This window comes from Nipponia nippon, unplaced genomic scaffold (genome assembly GCF_047370975.1).
Source record: "Nipponia nippon isolate SJK-2023a ecotype South Korea unplaced genomic scaffold, ASM4737097v1 scaffold_1, whole genome shotgun sequence".
Lineage (NCBI taxonomy): Eukaryota > Metazoa > Chordata > Aves > Pelecaniformes > Threskiornithidae > Nipponia > Nipponia nippon.
The window spans coordinates 78,455,712-78,471,410 of NW_028262290.1; the positions used below are offsets into that span (position 1 = coordinate 78,455,712).

A 15,699-nucleotide genomic window follows, 5' to 3' on the forward strand; every position below is an offset into this window, starting at 1 on the left:
GTGGTGGGGATTTTTGTTGTTTGTTTTTTGTTGGTTTTTTTTTTTTTAATGAGTGAGGGAAACTAAAGGGGTACACTCAAACTGGTAGCAGGTGTTCAGCCTGTGGGACTAGCCTGGAGCCAGTCCAAAATCCAGGAGTTCAGCACCAGCTGTTTTGCTCTGCAGAGCTGCTCCGGTTGTCCTGTGCTTCCTGCCAACACAGATGTTGCCAAAATGCCACCTGTACTGCGGCGCTTACTGCTTGTGAAAGCTTTTTTCTCCCCTGATTCTGAGTAACAGTCACAACTTCGCACGAGTACCGGTTGCAATCAGCCTGCTTTTTGCTTGAGCAGCTAGGCGGCTTGACTACTCAGGAGGCTGCATCGCAACAGCCTTGCCCTTGGCAGTTCCCAAAAAGCCTCCAAGTTTCTGTGAAAGTTTACTGAGGAGTTTGCCAAGCCTTCAGTCACATTCTTCTGCATTTCTATTTCCACTTCTGCCTACCCTTGCTACTGCTGGGGTGGAAATCTTTGCCAAACCTCCCAGGTTAGCACGTTTCCCTCTTTGTACCATCCCAGTTAGAAAATGTTGTCGCATGGCAACACAATGCAAAGCATTCATTCAGTTACACAGAAGAGTCTAGCTAAAGGCCATTTCAGCCGCACACAGACTCATTTCTGCGGAGAAGTGAAGAGAGAGAAAGAAAGGGAAAACATTCACAGATCCCACAACCCTTCTTTATTTGGAAGAATGGCTTTTAAATGAAGTCAAGCAGTATCTTGTTTTATCATTCATTTATTTAGCAAAGAAAGGAATGAATTCAAATACCCCACACAATGACCACAGATCTATTCCCTGATATCAAGATGCAGATTTGCTTGTGAACAATTTTAAATGAATCTGTTTTCTTACTATTGAAGTCATCTTGTACTGCGCATGGATTTGTGCAGAAGCAATGTATTTTGGGCTCAATCCTGTAAACACATTAAAATAAGTAACTTGTTACATCCAGACCACTGAACTCAGTGTGGTTACTTATGTGATGAGTAAAATCTTACTCAAGAGCCCAGCTTTTGCCAATCTAAATTTAGCCATCCAAATGACAGTGAAGTTAGAAGTGTAACCCTCTAGGCTCACTATAGTGTTGGTGGAGAGACACAAGCCCTCACCAGGAGGTAACTCTGCCCATCTAAGGACGTTCTCCTGGACGAGACATAGAGGGTGCTGGGGACAGCTACAATCAGAAAGGGGTCAGATGCCTCAAGCAGAGCGAGACAAGCTTGGAGTAAACTGTTTACAGAATTGATCTCATACAGCAAAGCCATTATGCATACAATTAACTTTAGGAATGTGCTTATGTTGCGTTGATTTTAATAAAACTGGTCCCACATTTAAAGAAGTGAATATATTTATTCTATAATTACAAGGAAAAAATATTGAAGCATTTATTCCCATTAACATTGTTGCATCTGGGACCTCTTACTTTCTTTTCTGGTTTGAACAGCCATATGGACTGATGCTCTGAGAACTTTCTTCACGTAACATAAGTGCTTTGGTAGCTCTTGATTTGTACATTGACATGGTATTTTCCCACAGGTTACTGTGGAGTTCTGCTAGAGCTGACTAAATGCACAGTGTCCTACACCCATCTGAGACTTTAATCAGTACTGCTTAATAGCCTGGAAATCAAAGCCATTTAAGCCCCATTCTTTCTCCCACTCTTTTATGAAAACCCTAATCCTAGTCAAAAATCTCTTGATTAGCTTTAGCCAAACCACACTGCTCCAACAGCAGGTGACTGCAAACAGCTGGAAAAGCCTCCACGTAAAGTAACTTTAAATGACCATAAAGGTCATCACACACAAATCAAAGTACAAGATAAATCTGCAAGCACAGGAGTCCATTTTCTAAGTAACTGAGGAATGTACGCTATGTATCAGACATGGAAATAAGCCCAAAGTGTGTACTCAAGCACAATTCTACTTTGAGTTATCCAATGAAAGTATATACCATGCAGGATCCGACTGGCAATCCTGCTTCCTCCTTGCTCCATGTAGCAGGGCTACACAGAAACAGCTTTACTCAGAGAATTTTGATCTATCTGCTGATATGTTTGCATTCAAAATAGAGAAACGTTTTTAAATTTATGCAATCAGTGCAAAAGGGATTTAGTAATATTAACTATTGGCATCAGAGGTAATACAATTATTTATCCAGAAAAGATCACTTTATCCAAGTGAAAGGATAAGGGGTATTTAAGCATGGCATTTAATGGCCAAGGGGGTTGATTTTCCCTTTCCAAGAACAGAACAATGATACAAGAACCAAATTTTACCCTTGTGCAAATTTGAGAGCTCCATCAGCTTAAACAAGATTTGCAGGCAAATGCCCACCTTTTGTTACATTTTTGGCAACAGAAAGATAAGAGCTTTCATGCAGAAATCTGATTTTCACCAAAATGTTTGTAGACTATTTTAGAAAAATGCTAAATGACATAAATTGAAAATTAATAGAGACTGCACTTTTGCTTTGCTCCATGTATTAGGAAAGGCCGTATTAAACTACCTGGGCATCTGTGTAGAACTCAGAAGGTGAAAATACTGATACAGGCAGTGCATCTGGGGTCCTCTAAAATTACCTAAGACACAAATATCTAATGGCTTTAAAACCTGTTGTCCCAGAATCTAGCTTGACAAGGAGATCTTGCCATCAATTTTTTCTCATTGAAGTGCTGTGAAATTTCCATGTTTACCCTACTGCTTTAGAGAGAGGATTGAATATACCTCTGCCTGTGATTTAGAACAATTTAGGAAGCTAAACGACAAAAAAAAGTGTTTAAAAGAAACACTTTTCTGACAAGTCGGCATGGTGTTTAAATGACATCACATGGGAGTTGCTCAAAGATCTGGAACACCTGAAATACACCTTTGGGAGATGGAAGTGTGAGCAGACTGAGCATCTGTCAGATGCACTTCTACCTATGATCATGCAGACTTAACCTAGGGTATTATTACTGCATATATAACACATCTCTAACATATGTATCTACCCATGAAAAAAAATGGAAAATAGGTCACTGTAAAGATAGGTGTGCCTCAAACTACTGAAGAGTTAAAAAAAAGCGCTAATTTCAGATAATTTTAATTAAAAAAGGTTAAAATAAAAATACATAGTTCAAACATTTTTAAGATATTGGTCTCATAACTAATAGTCTAAATATAAAATCCATAAGTCAGACTAATGTGCTCTTAGGACAGGGGCAGAGAGGAACAGTGTTGTGCATATGTGTGTATGTGCGTGTGCTGCTTTTTCTTGGCAGTGGCAGCAATATAGATTTTAATTTCTTTATCTTATTTAAATGTAAAATTTTATCTTTTAGCATGAACAGAGTGATTCAGATACTGAACTGGTTATGATTTGGAGAGCTTTTTCCCCGTCTATTTGTTTCACTGAATTTTCTTGCAGAGAAAATTTCTCTTAGCCAAGGGCAATCAGCTAATTTCTTCCTGGAAAACCAAATCTAATGTACGGTAAAAAAAAAGTCACAAATTATAGAGAACCAGTATTATTATGCTTTCCGGAGATGAACTGGTGCGAGGGTGGAGTGCTTTCTTTTGACTGAGTTAGTAACAGGGAGAACTATTCAACTGGAAAAAATAGGCGGATGATCTGAATTATTTTCATAGATCGTAAATGTGCGTTCATTTTACTGCACGGCATTTCAAAGACCACTTGCTTTGCATTTTTTCATTTTACTGCAGAATAGAGATAGGAAGCATAATGCTACATTCAGATCTATCCCCATTCAGAAATGTTGCTCATTGCTGTCATTAGATGCGGTGTTTACCCTTGCTATGTAAGTAGCTGGACCATCAAAGTGGTGCTCAAATGCAGTCTCACATGATCAGTGTTTCTTGGTACTTTTTGCTTTTTTTGTACATAGTTTTGAATCATCATAATCTCTATATGTTTTTCTCTATTTGCCTATCATAGCATAACCTAATGATCAATGGCTCTAAACACAGAATGGAAACATTTCCACTCTGCTTCTCCTTGCATACCTTCCTAGTATTCTGGTGCGATGATCTTTGCATCTAGCATGCTCAAAAAAATAAAAGCCCAATTCTTTAATCCTTAATATTAACTTTTAATTTCTTTTCACAAGCTTCTGAGAATAACAAATGCTGTCTTACTACTAAGTACTCTGGAAAATCTGGCCCAAATCCCTGCCCTTTTCTTTTTAGTTATACATCTGGAATTTCAGATACAAAAATAACAATGTCATGAATGTGGGTGAAGACAGACAGAACGAAGAAAAATGGTATAAAAATCCTTTGTGTTTCTTCACCTGCCACTACAAAAGGAATTAAAACTGATAACTTAAAACTCAAACATTATTTTAAATATTTACATCAATGAAGTCCAACAAGATACTCACTTAAAACACAGTAAGAGTGTTCCTCTAGGGGCTGACTAGCGTGGGTCGGACAGCAAGATGAGACAATGCTTTGCAAACACATCTGCGTTTTCTGAGCCAGCTTTGTTTGTCAGACACGTGCATATACAGTAAAAGCCGGAAAGAGAAAAGCAGATCTATGATTATGCCTACGTAACCCCGAGAGCCTGAGAAGGCACACAAAACATGGTGCAGTCGTATCTTTCCGTGACCAGCCTGACGGCAAGTGCTACGGAGGCGAGATGAGCGGGTTCCCATACGCACACACCAGGGAGAGGAAGCCTGTGGGATGCCGCAACTCATGCAAACTCGCACGCTGCAGCAAGGCTGGTTTACTAACGACACACAGGAAAACGTTACAGCGTGCTTCTCCTATCTGCCCTCTTCCCTTGGCCTCCCTGTGGGACATGCCCTTCCACACCCTCCCAAAAATGAAATCGAACTAAGTGAAGGCTTTATGTGACTGGGCTTGGCTCGCAACTGGAAACCACTGACCCCATAACTTTCTGGGTTAATTACAAGATTGTATCCCTCGGTACGGCCTTAGTCTCCACACTCTGAACAGCTGAACTGCGGCCAGAGCGATTTACAGCCCAGGGAGATGAGCCCTACAGAGCCCAGAGCTGCCGCACAGCATCGCTAAACCACCACATTTCTTCTTGTCGTTGTTCCCAGCACCCTGCGAGCTCTTTTTGGTGGTGTGAGCTTCAGGAGACGGCACAGAGGGCTCTGTGGCTAACAGCAGAGCTCCCTTTTCAAACCTCGTGGAAATAAAAGACGATGGCTAAAAAGAAAATTAGATTTGTACTCCTGGCACAGCTTTAAGGGGTAACATTATTATTTTTTTTAAAGCTCAGGAATTACTTAGACACTTGTTAGAGAAATCTGACTAGAAATTTATGAAACTGAGTGAAGCGATGCAATCCTGATGAGTGGTCCAGTGACACTGAGGGGCTATAGCTGCACCTGACACTGAAGGCCAGCCTTGCACTCTGCAAAGAAAACATTGTGTCACAAACAGGTCTTTTGGGCTTTTGGCAGCAATGGGACATTGATGGCTTGGATCGTGCTTGAAATGTCTCTGAACTTCATCTCTGAAGCCTCAATCACATGAGCAGTCAAGTAGCACAGGCCTTGAGGACTGGGGAGTTACAGGAGGCCAGAAAATACACAAGCCCATTAGTACTCATCATAATTATTGAAATCTGTAAAATAGGTATTAGAATAAGTCTTTGCAGTAAGATGTGGATTGAAGTATTTGTTTCTCTCCTCCAGAATCAGGTTGTTTTTGTTAAATGCCTGGGGGAAAAAAAAAGAAAGAGATAAGAAAAAGGGAAGGACAGAAGAAAGGTAGCCACTAAGTGCTCTTTCACCAAGGCAATTTTTGTGGCAAATATCTGCGTATAGTAAGTCAGTCAAAAATGCATTGACAAATACCTGCACATTTAGAAAAACTTGCATTTGCATGTATCTGCTTACATAATACCATTCCTACAAAAAGCAATGCTACTCAATAAAGCAAAGGCAGGCACTTTCCCCCCAGTATTATAAAACTAATTTCATGATTAAAAATACTTTTTAATCATACATATTCAGTTCTTCTTATTAGAATGATTCATTCATTATTTTTTTACTGAATAAGAATTATTTTCTCTTTACTGCATTAATTCCTTGATTTTCAAATGGAATATGTAGGAGAAATGTCTGAAGGTCTTAAAAGTGTAAATCCTGTTTTTTTAAAAGTTGTATGGGTATTTAGAGCATGAATTTTCAAGGTTTTTTTTGTTTCTGTAACTATCCAGACAGATGATTAGTGGAATTTGCAAAAGCTTTAAATTAGGTACATATTCCACCACTGATTACAAACTCTAGACTTCTCTTGCCATTTTTAATGAAATTCTTTAAAATGTTTTTAATTAGAAAAAAAAAATGCAGAAATTGAAAACTGGATTATCCAGGTAGGGTTTAAGAAAAGTCCTCATTTACAAAAAGCTTTGCAGCTGCATGAATAAACTGTGTAATCTGGAGCTACTGAGCTAGGTATTTTCAGAATGCTTATCCTTCCTTAATTCGGTGGATCTGAAAAGCAGAGCTATTCTAAAAGGTCATAAAAAGGAAATAGCTGTTTGGGAACAATGATCATATGATATACATATCATGCCAGACTCTCAGCTAATGTAAATCTGTACTGCTCATTTACAGAATATTTTTGGTATGAACACTAGCTGAGAGTCTGACTCAGAACATATACACCAGATACATGTCCTCTATAACGACATAGTGCAGGAAGATGAACAGTGCCCTTGACACCATATCATTGGAGCCAAAGGATTATCTTCAATATATGTCATGATGATTGTTAACGGCCCCATTTACTTCTTGAACAAGCCACTAGGGAACACAATTAGGGAAAAAAAAAACAAAACCACAAAACAAAACTTGAGTGGTCTGGGGTTTTTTTCCATGAAAGGCTGCTGCTGTATAAATTATACATACACACAAAATCTAACTTCCTGTGTAATAGGGATTGACAAAGGAAAGGATCTGTAATTACAATGCTCCAAGTGAAATCTATTTTTGTTATTAACAATCAGCATAATTTGAGTCCAAATGCCACTGCAGAAAACTAGCAAGTAGCATTCTTTTGATACAGCAGAACTGTTGTCTAGGACCATATATGTTGTGCATTATAGAGCTCCCAACCCGCTTCTCACCTTGATGGCTTCTACGGAATCATATTTGTCCAGTTTGTTGATATGGTTGGTAATGCTGGTATTTAGAGGAGCTGGTGACACTGGATGGATGACAGTTGCGTCATGAGATTGTTGTTGATATCGTTGGCAGTAAGTGTAAACAAGCAGGGTAAGAAGGCAACCAAGTATTGAGCTACTTAATCCCACTGCGATCATGTGAAACATGTTGAACTCTGTCGAGTGGAGAGCAGAAGACAATATGATTTTTAAGGAAGTAGCAATAAAAGCTTAAGCTTGGGGGAAAATGTAGACAAGTGCTTGATTCAAATAAGGATAAGGGAAATTTCATGTGTTTCCCAGAAACATCTCAATTGCAACAGTTTATCCCTACAGTAGCATATGCATTGTACTTCCCTGAAGGGATCATTATAAGAATCTTAGATACCCATACATCTCTGTAAGTATTAAGATTGAGATTTTTGAAAGATGCTTAAACAAGTTCAGAACCCAAATAACAGATGAATGAATTGCATTTTGTATGTTTGAATAGTTCAGCAAAATTTCTTTCTTCAGACTGTATAACAAAGCCTTGTTATATATAAATTATGTATGTAATGTATATACATAGCTTTTTTTCAGTGAACTACAGTATCACCTCCTCTGCTGTTCTAGTTCTTTCTCTTACACATAGTGACTTGTGGCAGAACTAACAAAATCCTGGTATCTTTGAATCACAGTCCTGCTTTCCCTAAAATGTTTGCCGTATTTCCTTTATTTGGTGCATGTCCCAGAAGCAGTGGCATATCTTTTTTCCATCCCCTGCTTTGATTCTTGCTGGGTCTCACTGTTTCTGTATCTTTGATATACGGTCAATTTGTTCCCTTCTCCAGCCTTCAGAATTTTTTCTACGTGTAAGGGGAGGGGGTGTGAGGAAGAAATGGTAGTGTTTTAAGGGAAAATGGGAAGGGGAGGGGAGAGACTCCTTAAAGCTCAGTGTGCTTTTAACCATAGCAGCCAGAGAGTGCAAACCCAACAACTCAGAACCCAGCACTCTCCTGTCTGCTCTGCCCTTCAAAGATACTATGGGATCAGACGATGGGAAACCCTCTCCACCTGCACGAGGATTAAAACTGAAAGGAAGCTCATTGCTACATGAAACTGTAGAAGGGAATCTAAAGCACAAACATCCCCTGACGTTATGGAACAGAGAGATCAGGTCAGATGTGGCACCAGTAGGATTAGCTGGAAATAAACAAATTACAGTGCTTTTCCCTATTATTTCAAACCAGAGCTGTGCTTTTTGATTAAGAAAGAAGTATCAGTGAGAATCTCATGTTGGAAATTTCATCTTAACATTAATGAAAATTTGTTTGTGGTTGCCTACATGCACAAATGAAAGATTTTAAACTGAAAGACTGGCACTAGTCTGAAAAACATTTGTTAGACCTTTTTCACTCTAATACAGAAAAATGGGCCAGCACACAGCTCCCATTTTTGGCAAATGTCTAAGGTAGGACTTTTACATACCTACTGGGTATTTAGAAACACAAACGAATATTTAGGTGACTAGGCTGACTATCCCAATATATAATCACTGAAATATCCTTCTACACTTCTATGAGAGTTTCCCACTGTTGCGGAACTTGGCAAAATGTTTTCAATGTACCACTGCTAATTAGAAAAAAAAAAAAAACAAATTGCATTATCCTGGCTCCCATAACAAGTTACCATGCACACTAGCACCCTTGCATAACCCCTGTGTTTTCATTGTCTCTTATTAGGTTAAAAATGCAGCTTATCTGTGCATGGAAGAATACTAGAACCAGCCAGAGCTATTACCATGACGACACAGACTAAGCGTGATAGCTCAGCACAAAAAATGGTCATTTTTCCTTTTTCTTCTTCTTAGTTTGGGGTTTTTTTTAACAGATTTCTCTTTCAAGATTTATTTTGCTAGCATCAGGACTCTCTGGAATGGAAATTTTTTTTTTACTTTTTAGTTCTGTCTTTGGCAGTGAAGCTGAAAATAAGTTCCGGATACAGTCTGAGCTATTAAACGGGTTAGCAGGCTGGCTTTCTGCTATTCATTTGGAGTCCCAAAAAAGGTTTGTGAAATTATTATCCTGAAAAAGGTGGAGGAACTTTAAAAATTTTGACCTACTGATAACTAGCTTATAATAGGAATTTCTTTTTGAGACAAGGGTGACTGCCATACTGAAAAAGAAGAAAATACAAACACCCAGTAATACATGCTCTAGTCTCAAAGGTCAACAGTGGCAGATGTATATTTAATGAGAAATCCTGTAGTAACTACATCTCTTTTTCTGCACAAGTGTAAATAATGAGAATGCAGCATTTACAAGGTAGAATAAAATGAAGAGAGTGCAAAAGGTGAAACAAAAGGAAAAAATGGGGAATCAATATTTCAGCATTTGATACACATCTAGAGTTGAAAAGCTTACCGCCACATCGTTTTTCTTCTATGCTGCTGGATCGTGCCACTGATATTTCTAGAAAAATAAATAAACCGCTTATGCCGAGGAGAAAAAAATATTACAGAGAACTACTAGTTTGATTAACACAGTAAGGATTTAAAAATTTATTCTACTACATTTACTCCAAATCCAAAGTAAAAAAGATTTTGACTATGTGGTAGAATTAAAAAAAAGGTCCCATGACATCTCCAGGTTCCTTAGTTTCCCAAGCAAAAGCAGGAACATATTTTTAATTCTTGCCTCAAAACATCTCTGGAATTAAAAAGATGAAGTGCACATGAAAACATTCTTTGTGGAGTTTAAGCATGTTGAGAAAGCATTGATTTTCTGAATAGTAAAATTAATGAGAGTTTAATTATCTTGTGTTCAAATGGGCTCATTAGTTCTTGAAGTCACGTCTAGCACTAATGTGAAAAGAGGGAATTTATGAATCTTCAAAAAAGATGACTGCCAATTTCATGGGTCTCAGTTGTAAACTAATAAAATGTAATTCCAGCCTGTATCCTTACCATTTTGACTTTGGAAACATTCTGAATAAATATTGAATAAAATCTGTTGGCAATCAAGTTTTCCCACTCTTTACTTCAGGACCATGGCTTCTGTGAAGGGAAGTCCTGCCTTACAAATCTCTTTAACCTCTCGGAAAGGGTCAATGGTGATGTGGATATGGGTGGGGTAACTGACACAGTCTACCTGGATTTCAAAAAAAGCTTTTAAGTTCCTTGTCAAAGGCTTTCCAAGCAAGAAATGAAATGAGGGAAAAGACAGAAAACAGGGTAGTACTATGTGCCTAGTTCTTACAACGGAGGAAGATTACTACTTCTGTAGAGACCCAGGCTTTTCAGCAGAGCTAGAAAAGCAGGAGGCAAATGTGGGTTTGAACTTTGCTGACGGTACCAAGTTAAGGTAGCATGGACAAAGGCATGCTGTGAAGAGCTGCAGAAGGGCCCTACAAAACTAGGCAATAAAATAACAAATGAAACTGAAGGTAGCTCAGTGTAAAGCGATACATACAGTGGAAAGCAATCCTAGTTTCACATATAAAATGGTGGGCTGTGAGCTGACCATTACTACTCGTGAGTGAGACTAGGGGTTTATGACAAATTGTTCCATGAAAATATCAGCTTAGTGCTCATAAGCAATCGAAGAGGCAAACCAAATGCTAGGTACTACCAAGAAAGCAATAGTGAACAGGACAGCATATCAGCATTATGGCACTTTACAAATCCATGTGTTGTCCATACCACGAACACTGCATGCAGCTCTGGTTTTCCCATCTAAGGATGTCTCTAGTAGAACTGACAGACCAGAGAAGGGCAGCAATGATGGCCACAGGCATGCAATAGCTTCTGTATGAGGAATAACAGAGTAGGCTCTTCACTGCCAAAAGATGAGCCACATGCAGCTACTGCTAAAGGGATCACAATTTTTTACCTTTTTTCACATGCTAAATCAATACTAACTATTTTCAAAATGAGAAAGTATCAGACCTGACAGAACAGCACTCTCACAGAGAGTTAAAGGCTGAGAGCATATTTTGCCTGGTTGAGACTGTTAATTCACAATCCAAACAAAAAGCAGAAAAAAATGTACCAGAAAACCATAAAGCTCTGCAAGGTAATGTTGGTAAGGACTCTGGAAACACAACAGCAGCAATGACAAGAAGGAGTCATTTTTTCCCTCTGCCAGAATCACTCTATATACTAAGTTCTGTAGAGGAACAGATCTAAGGTAAGCAGGAGGAGGAGGAAACAACATGAGGGTGGACCTGCCAGCACACTAGCTGAGGAAAAGAGGGAGGTGAAAAGAAAGAGAGGTCAGGAGGGAGGGAGGGAGAGAACTCTGAGTCAGAGGACCTGGAGCAGTGAAAGCAAGCTGAGCAATCCCAAGCAAGCAAGCTAGTTTGCCTAAGGTGAGCGTAATAGGCATGACCTTCTCTTCTGTGATATGGGTAATTTGAGGAGGAGTGGCAAACAAACCAGAAGGGTGAGAGAAGTGGTGGTACTCATTTCAGATTCTGAAAATGCCTACTTTCCAAAACAAGCTGTAGAGCTTATATTGGATTAAGCAGGGGATTCACCGAATGTGAATATTAATGCACCTGCTTCAAAAGCCTGAGAGAAAGGGGAAAATACAATGTAGGAGTTTTTGCTTTCACATTGACATTTTGCACATTGGTTTTGGAGGAAAAAATAGTATTTGGGAGTTAAAGCATTATGCATTGTCCATAAAAGCAGTGTTTAAATTTGTTGATTTCTTTGTTATATTGTACTATATTCTACTGCATAGTCACAGAAAAAAAAAAAAAAAGGTTGCTGCACTGGGAAAACATAATTACATTTCAAATGATACATTAAAATGTAAATTTCTCTGTGAATAGACTGCTAGTTTTTTTTAATGTACACAGGCAGAAAGATGACTGTTAACAGCAATGCAATGTGGCCACCCATACTGTTGTGTAGATTGAAATGACTGCTGCGATTTAAAAAAAAAAAAAAAAAAAAGAGTACAGTCATGAGTTTTGACAAATGCTATAGAATAATACAGGATGTGACTATCCATCAGGCATTTAGCGGTCATGGGGGAGATAAGGACCTGAGGGACAGTTAACAGTATTTATCTTTCTAAGCAGTTATTAATTTAAGGGACTCTGTGAAATGATTCCCAGATTAACTACCACAGCACCCACTTTTGTATGTGCAAACCATAAAACCTAGAGGAATGTTTGTCTAATAACCCCAAAGTCTCAAAACCACATAAATTAAAGTAAAAAGCAAATTCTTTCTCCTAGCTGTCTATAGCCATCCCTGCACCCTGCTACCAAGTAGGATGGGAGGGACTTGCAGAATGCTGTGACAGTGACTAACCAAAGTCCCAGGCAGTGACAGTAGGGACAGCTCCACAGCACTCTGTGCCATGAGGCAGATTTTCATGAAGACACTAGATCTAGCAACATTGGCTCCACATAGTAGACCAAAACACTTTGGCTGACAAAGGGCAAGTTCTGTTCCAGCTCTTGGCTCCACACAGCGCAGTCTGGGACAGTACTACACCTCACTCCTGAAACGTTGAGAGATTTCACTAATCCTTCAAGGAGCAGGCTGATCTTACCTGGTATAAAGTTGGAGTCCAAAGCACAGGCTCGACTCTCTGTGGTGTTGCCCGTGCACTGGCTGCCCACGGGAAACAAAATGATGCACTGACGAACACGGAACTGGAAGCCAGAAGAGTCGCAGTCGGACCACTCAGACCACTCGGACCAGCTGTCTGCAACAGGCAGAGAGGGACACACACGCAGACGCTGCAATTAAATGCTTCAAGTACACCGAATGAGAGAGAAATAGCCTGTATTTCTGAATTATGACAGAAGGCCTCATCCCCAGCTACCACCAACTAGCAGAGGACAGCTCTTTCAGTAAAACAGAGGCAGTTTAGCTTTGGCAAAAGTCTCTGAAATGTAGAGTGTGATGGCAAATTTGTCGCAGATGTATTACGGCTTTGGCTTCTGCCACGGCCTTTGTGTGTGAAAGCGAGAAGCTGGAGGGATTCTGCGGTGGTGACTGAAAGAGAGATTGCTGTGGAGTTAATTCCAGTCTCAGTCGTCAGGGTGGACAATGACACTGTCTTTTTTTTATGTACCTGATCAGTAGCAATGAGAGCTATAGGAGTATGTATTCCAGGTCTGAAACAGGATGTTTATTTAAGGACAAAAACAGTAGTATCTTGCAGGTACTTTTTTTTTTTTTTTGGCTTTTGTTATTTCAGGTCCATTTCTTTGCTGTAGATAGAAGAGATTTCATCAAGTATTCTCACCTTCTCTTCCACATTCGGTTCATTATCAGCTTCTATTGTTTCTCTGTATTTCTTCCTCTGCCTGTGTAGTTTGATTAAGACATTTTTATTTCATGCCTGTGTGATCTCAGAATACTTCCCTTAAATGCAGTGGATTGATCTCATTCCCATGAGGTGCTGAGTTTACTGAGCTCAGCTTTCTTACAATTCAAGCACAAGTCTTGCCTTCATAGGAGTCTTCTGAGTTTGGCATGTATAGTAGAAGACAGAGCTCAGTTAAACTTTTTTCTTTCTTCTGTTGGCTTTCTCATTGAGATATGGTTTACATACAAGGTTTGCATTTACTCATTATTTTCCCTTGGACATAGAGGAAAAGGTTAAAACTCTGAGTCATCTAAAATTTAACAGATTCCGGTGGGAATATTTGAGATTGCAGTTTTGAAAAATGTCAAGCAATAGATGCTTTCCATGACAGTGTTCAACATTCACTTCCTAACCAATAGCATGGTAAAAAGAAATGGGTGAAGGAGGAGAACATAACTTCAGCACAGAAAATCTCAAGCAGTGGCCCTGGGACGATTTCAAGACAGTAGGAGAGTGCTGGTTAGAGACAGGAGCAATCAGTCCTAGCAGTCTGTTGTTCAGATACATCATCACTTGTGAAGTTGTTCATAAAATAGATTTACTCAGCAGCTCAGGTAAGAACCTAGATATTGATATTTATGAACAATTAGCAACTGTCTGGATGGGGCAGTTTTGAGCAACTGGGCAAGTATCTTGACACAAGCAGCTGATGTCAAACAGTGGAATCTTGTTATTGTGAGGAGCAAGAATACTCAGCTCTGTCCTTTGGCTTTTCTGTTTCCTAGGAGAGGTCCTGGGAGGGCCTCATTTGCAGAGTGGATAGTAGGAGCATGGAGGCAGGTGATATAATGCAGTTGGATCCTACTTCAGGGGGGTTGGAGAGCTGAGGTGGGAGTCAAGCAAATGGAGCAGGCTTCTTCCTGCTTATACAGTCGGGCACAGCCAGGAGCTGCTGTTGTCACCATCAGTATCAGCAGCTGGACCTAAGTAAACTAAGTATATGGATCCTTACCTTAAATATTTAGTAACAATAAAGCCCTGCTCATTCAAGTTTAAAGGAATGCTGCTCATTACAAATTTTGGCCCAGTTCTCATTGGTGGCAGAAAGCATACTTAAGCCAGAGCCAATACTCTTGCCCAGTCCTGGTATAATTGGGATATATGCAGCTGCTGCCAAAATGCTTGTGCACATCCTAAATGAAACTTGTTGGCTGATGCACTCTGCAGCCTCGTCTTGCCCAATGTGCTTTTGGCCCACCAGGTTCCTTGCTGAAGGGGCTATGTCCCGTGATGAAATAGGGACCTCAGAGTATGTGTAGATCATGCTAGGTTACATACTGGTGATTGGGCAAGGCTACTGTTCCAGCCTGTCCTTTAGGCATGGGTCTTCTGTCAAGGCGCTTTGAGCAGAGGGTCCTATAAAAGACACTACGTGCATTGGGACCTTCCCAAATATGCAAACCAGGGCATCTCCCTCCCATCCTGGAGTCCCATGGTGCAGCCCAGGCTTCGTGGTGCAGCAGAGGTAGTCAGGGAGTCTGATGCCATGCTGATCTGCTCTGTCTGGCACACAGAATCATAGAAGAGGAGAGAGCAGACATCAGTGCAAGTGTGAGAAGGATGGCCATCCCTGCAATGGTGGATCCTGGTACCAAATCTGTGTTTTGAGGAGTACCACTGTTGGGAGCTCAGAGAGTCACACAGAAGGCACCCAAGACTGACAGATGTATCATTTCAAACTGGTAGACCTGCCCTTTGTGGATCCACTCTCTCTGTCATCACAGAGATGCTGAACCCATAGCTTTTGCATGGACTTCTACAGACTTAGTTATCCTGCCTCATCCAATCCCTTTGATTTATCTTCAAAGTATCTGAGGCTCTCTTGCACCTCAGGGAGGCTCCTCTCAACTTGCTCCTCAGTTCTTTGCAAAAGTCACAAGGATGGAAAAGAGAGGATGGACTGGAGAGGTGTTTAATCTGGAACTGCTTTTCACCTCTAACACAGCAAGGCTTACTCAGATGTCATGTTTTCTTCCTACAGAGTCTTGGCTGGCCTTTGAAGCCAGGTTAAGTCCAAGCAGTTCCTGAAAGATCCCTTGGTGAAGAAGGCACCTCAGAAAGATCAGGCCACCAGTCTGTAAAATTATACATTTCTTTCACACAGAACTATACCATCATTTCTAAATGCTCAACTGCTTTA

General features: G+C 40.0%; 1 protein-coding gene across 6 annotated transcripts in view; it reads right to left on the minus strand.

Moving 5' to 3' along the window:
* Nucleotides 1–756: 756 nt before the first annotated feature.
* The window catches only part of SEMA5A (semaphorin 5A), a 354,504-nt gene continuing 339,561 nt past the window's right edge, over nucleotides 757–15,699 (minus strand). For all 6 annotated transcript variants that reach the window (XM_087760523.1, XM_087760512.1, XM_087760495.1 and 3 more), the window contains 4 exons: nucleotides 12,735–12,890; nucleotides 9,591–9,638; nucleotides 7,150–7,361; nucleotides 757–5,734 (listed from right to left, as the gene is read on the minus strand). In XM_087760523.1, coding sequence (XP_087616649.1) covers nucleotides 5,615–5,734; nucleotides 7,150–7,361; nucleotides 9,591–9,638; nucleotides 12,735–12,890 — 536 coding nt within the window. In that variant the 3' untranslated portion in view covers nucleotides 757–5,614. The remainder of the gene's footprint in view (nucleotides 5,735–7,149; nucleotides 7,362–9,590; nucleotides 9,639–12,734; nucleotides 12,891–15,699) is intronic.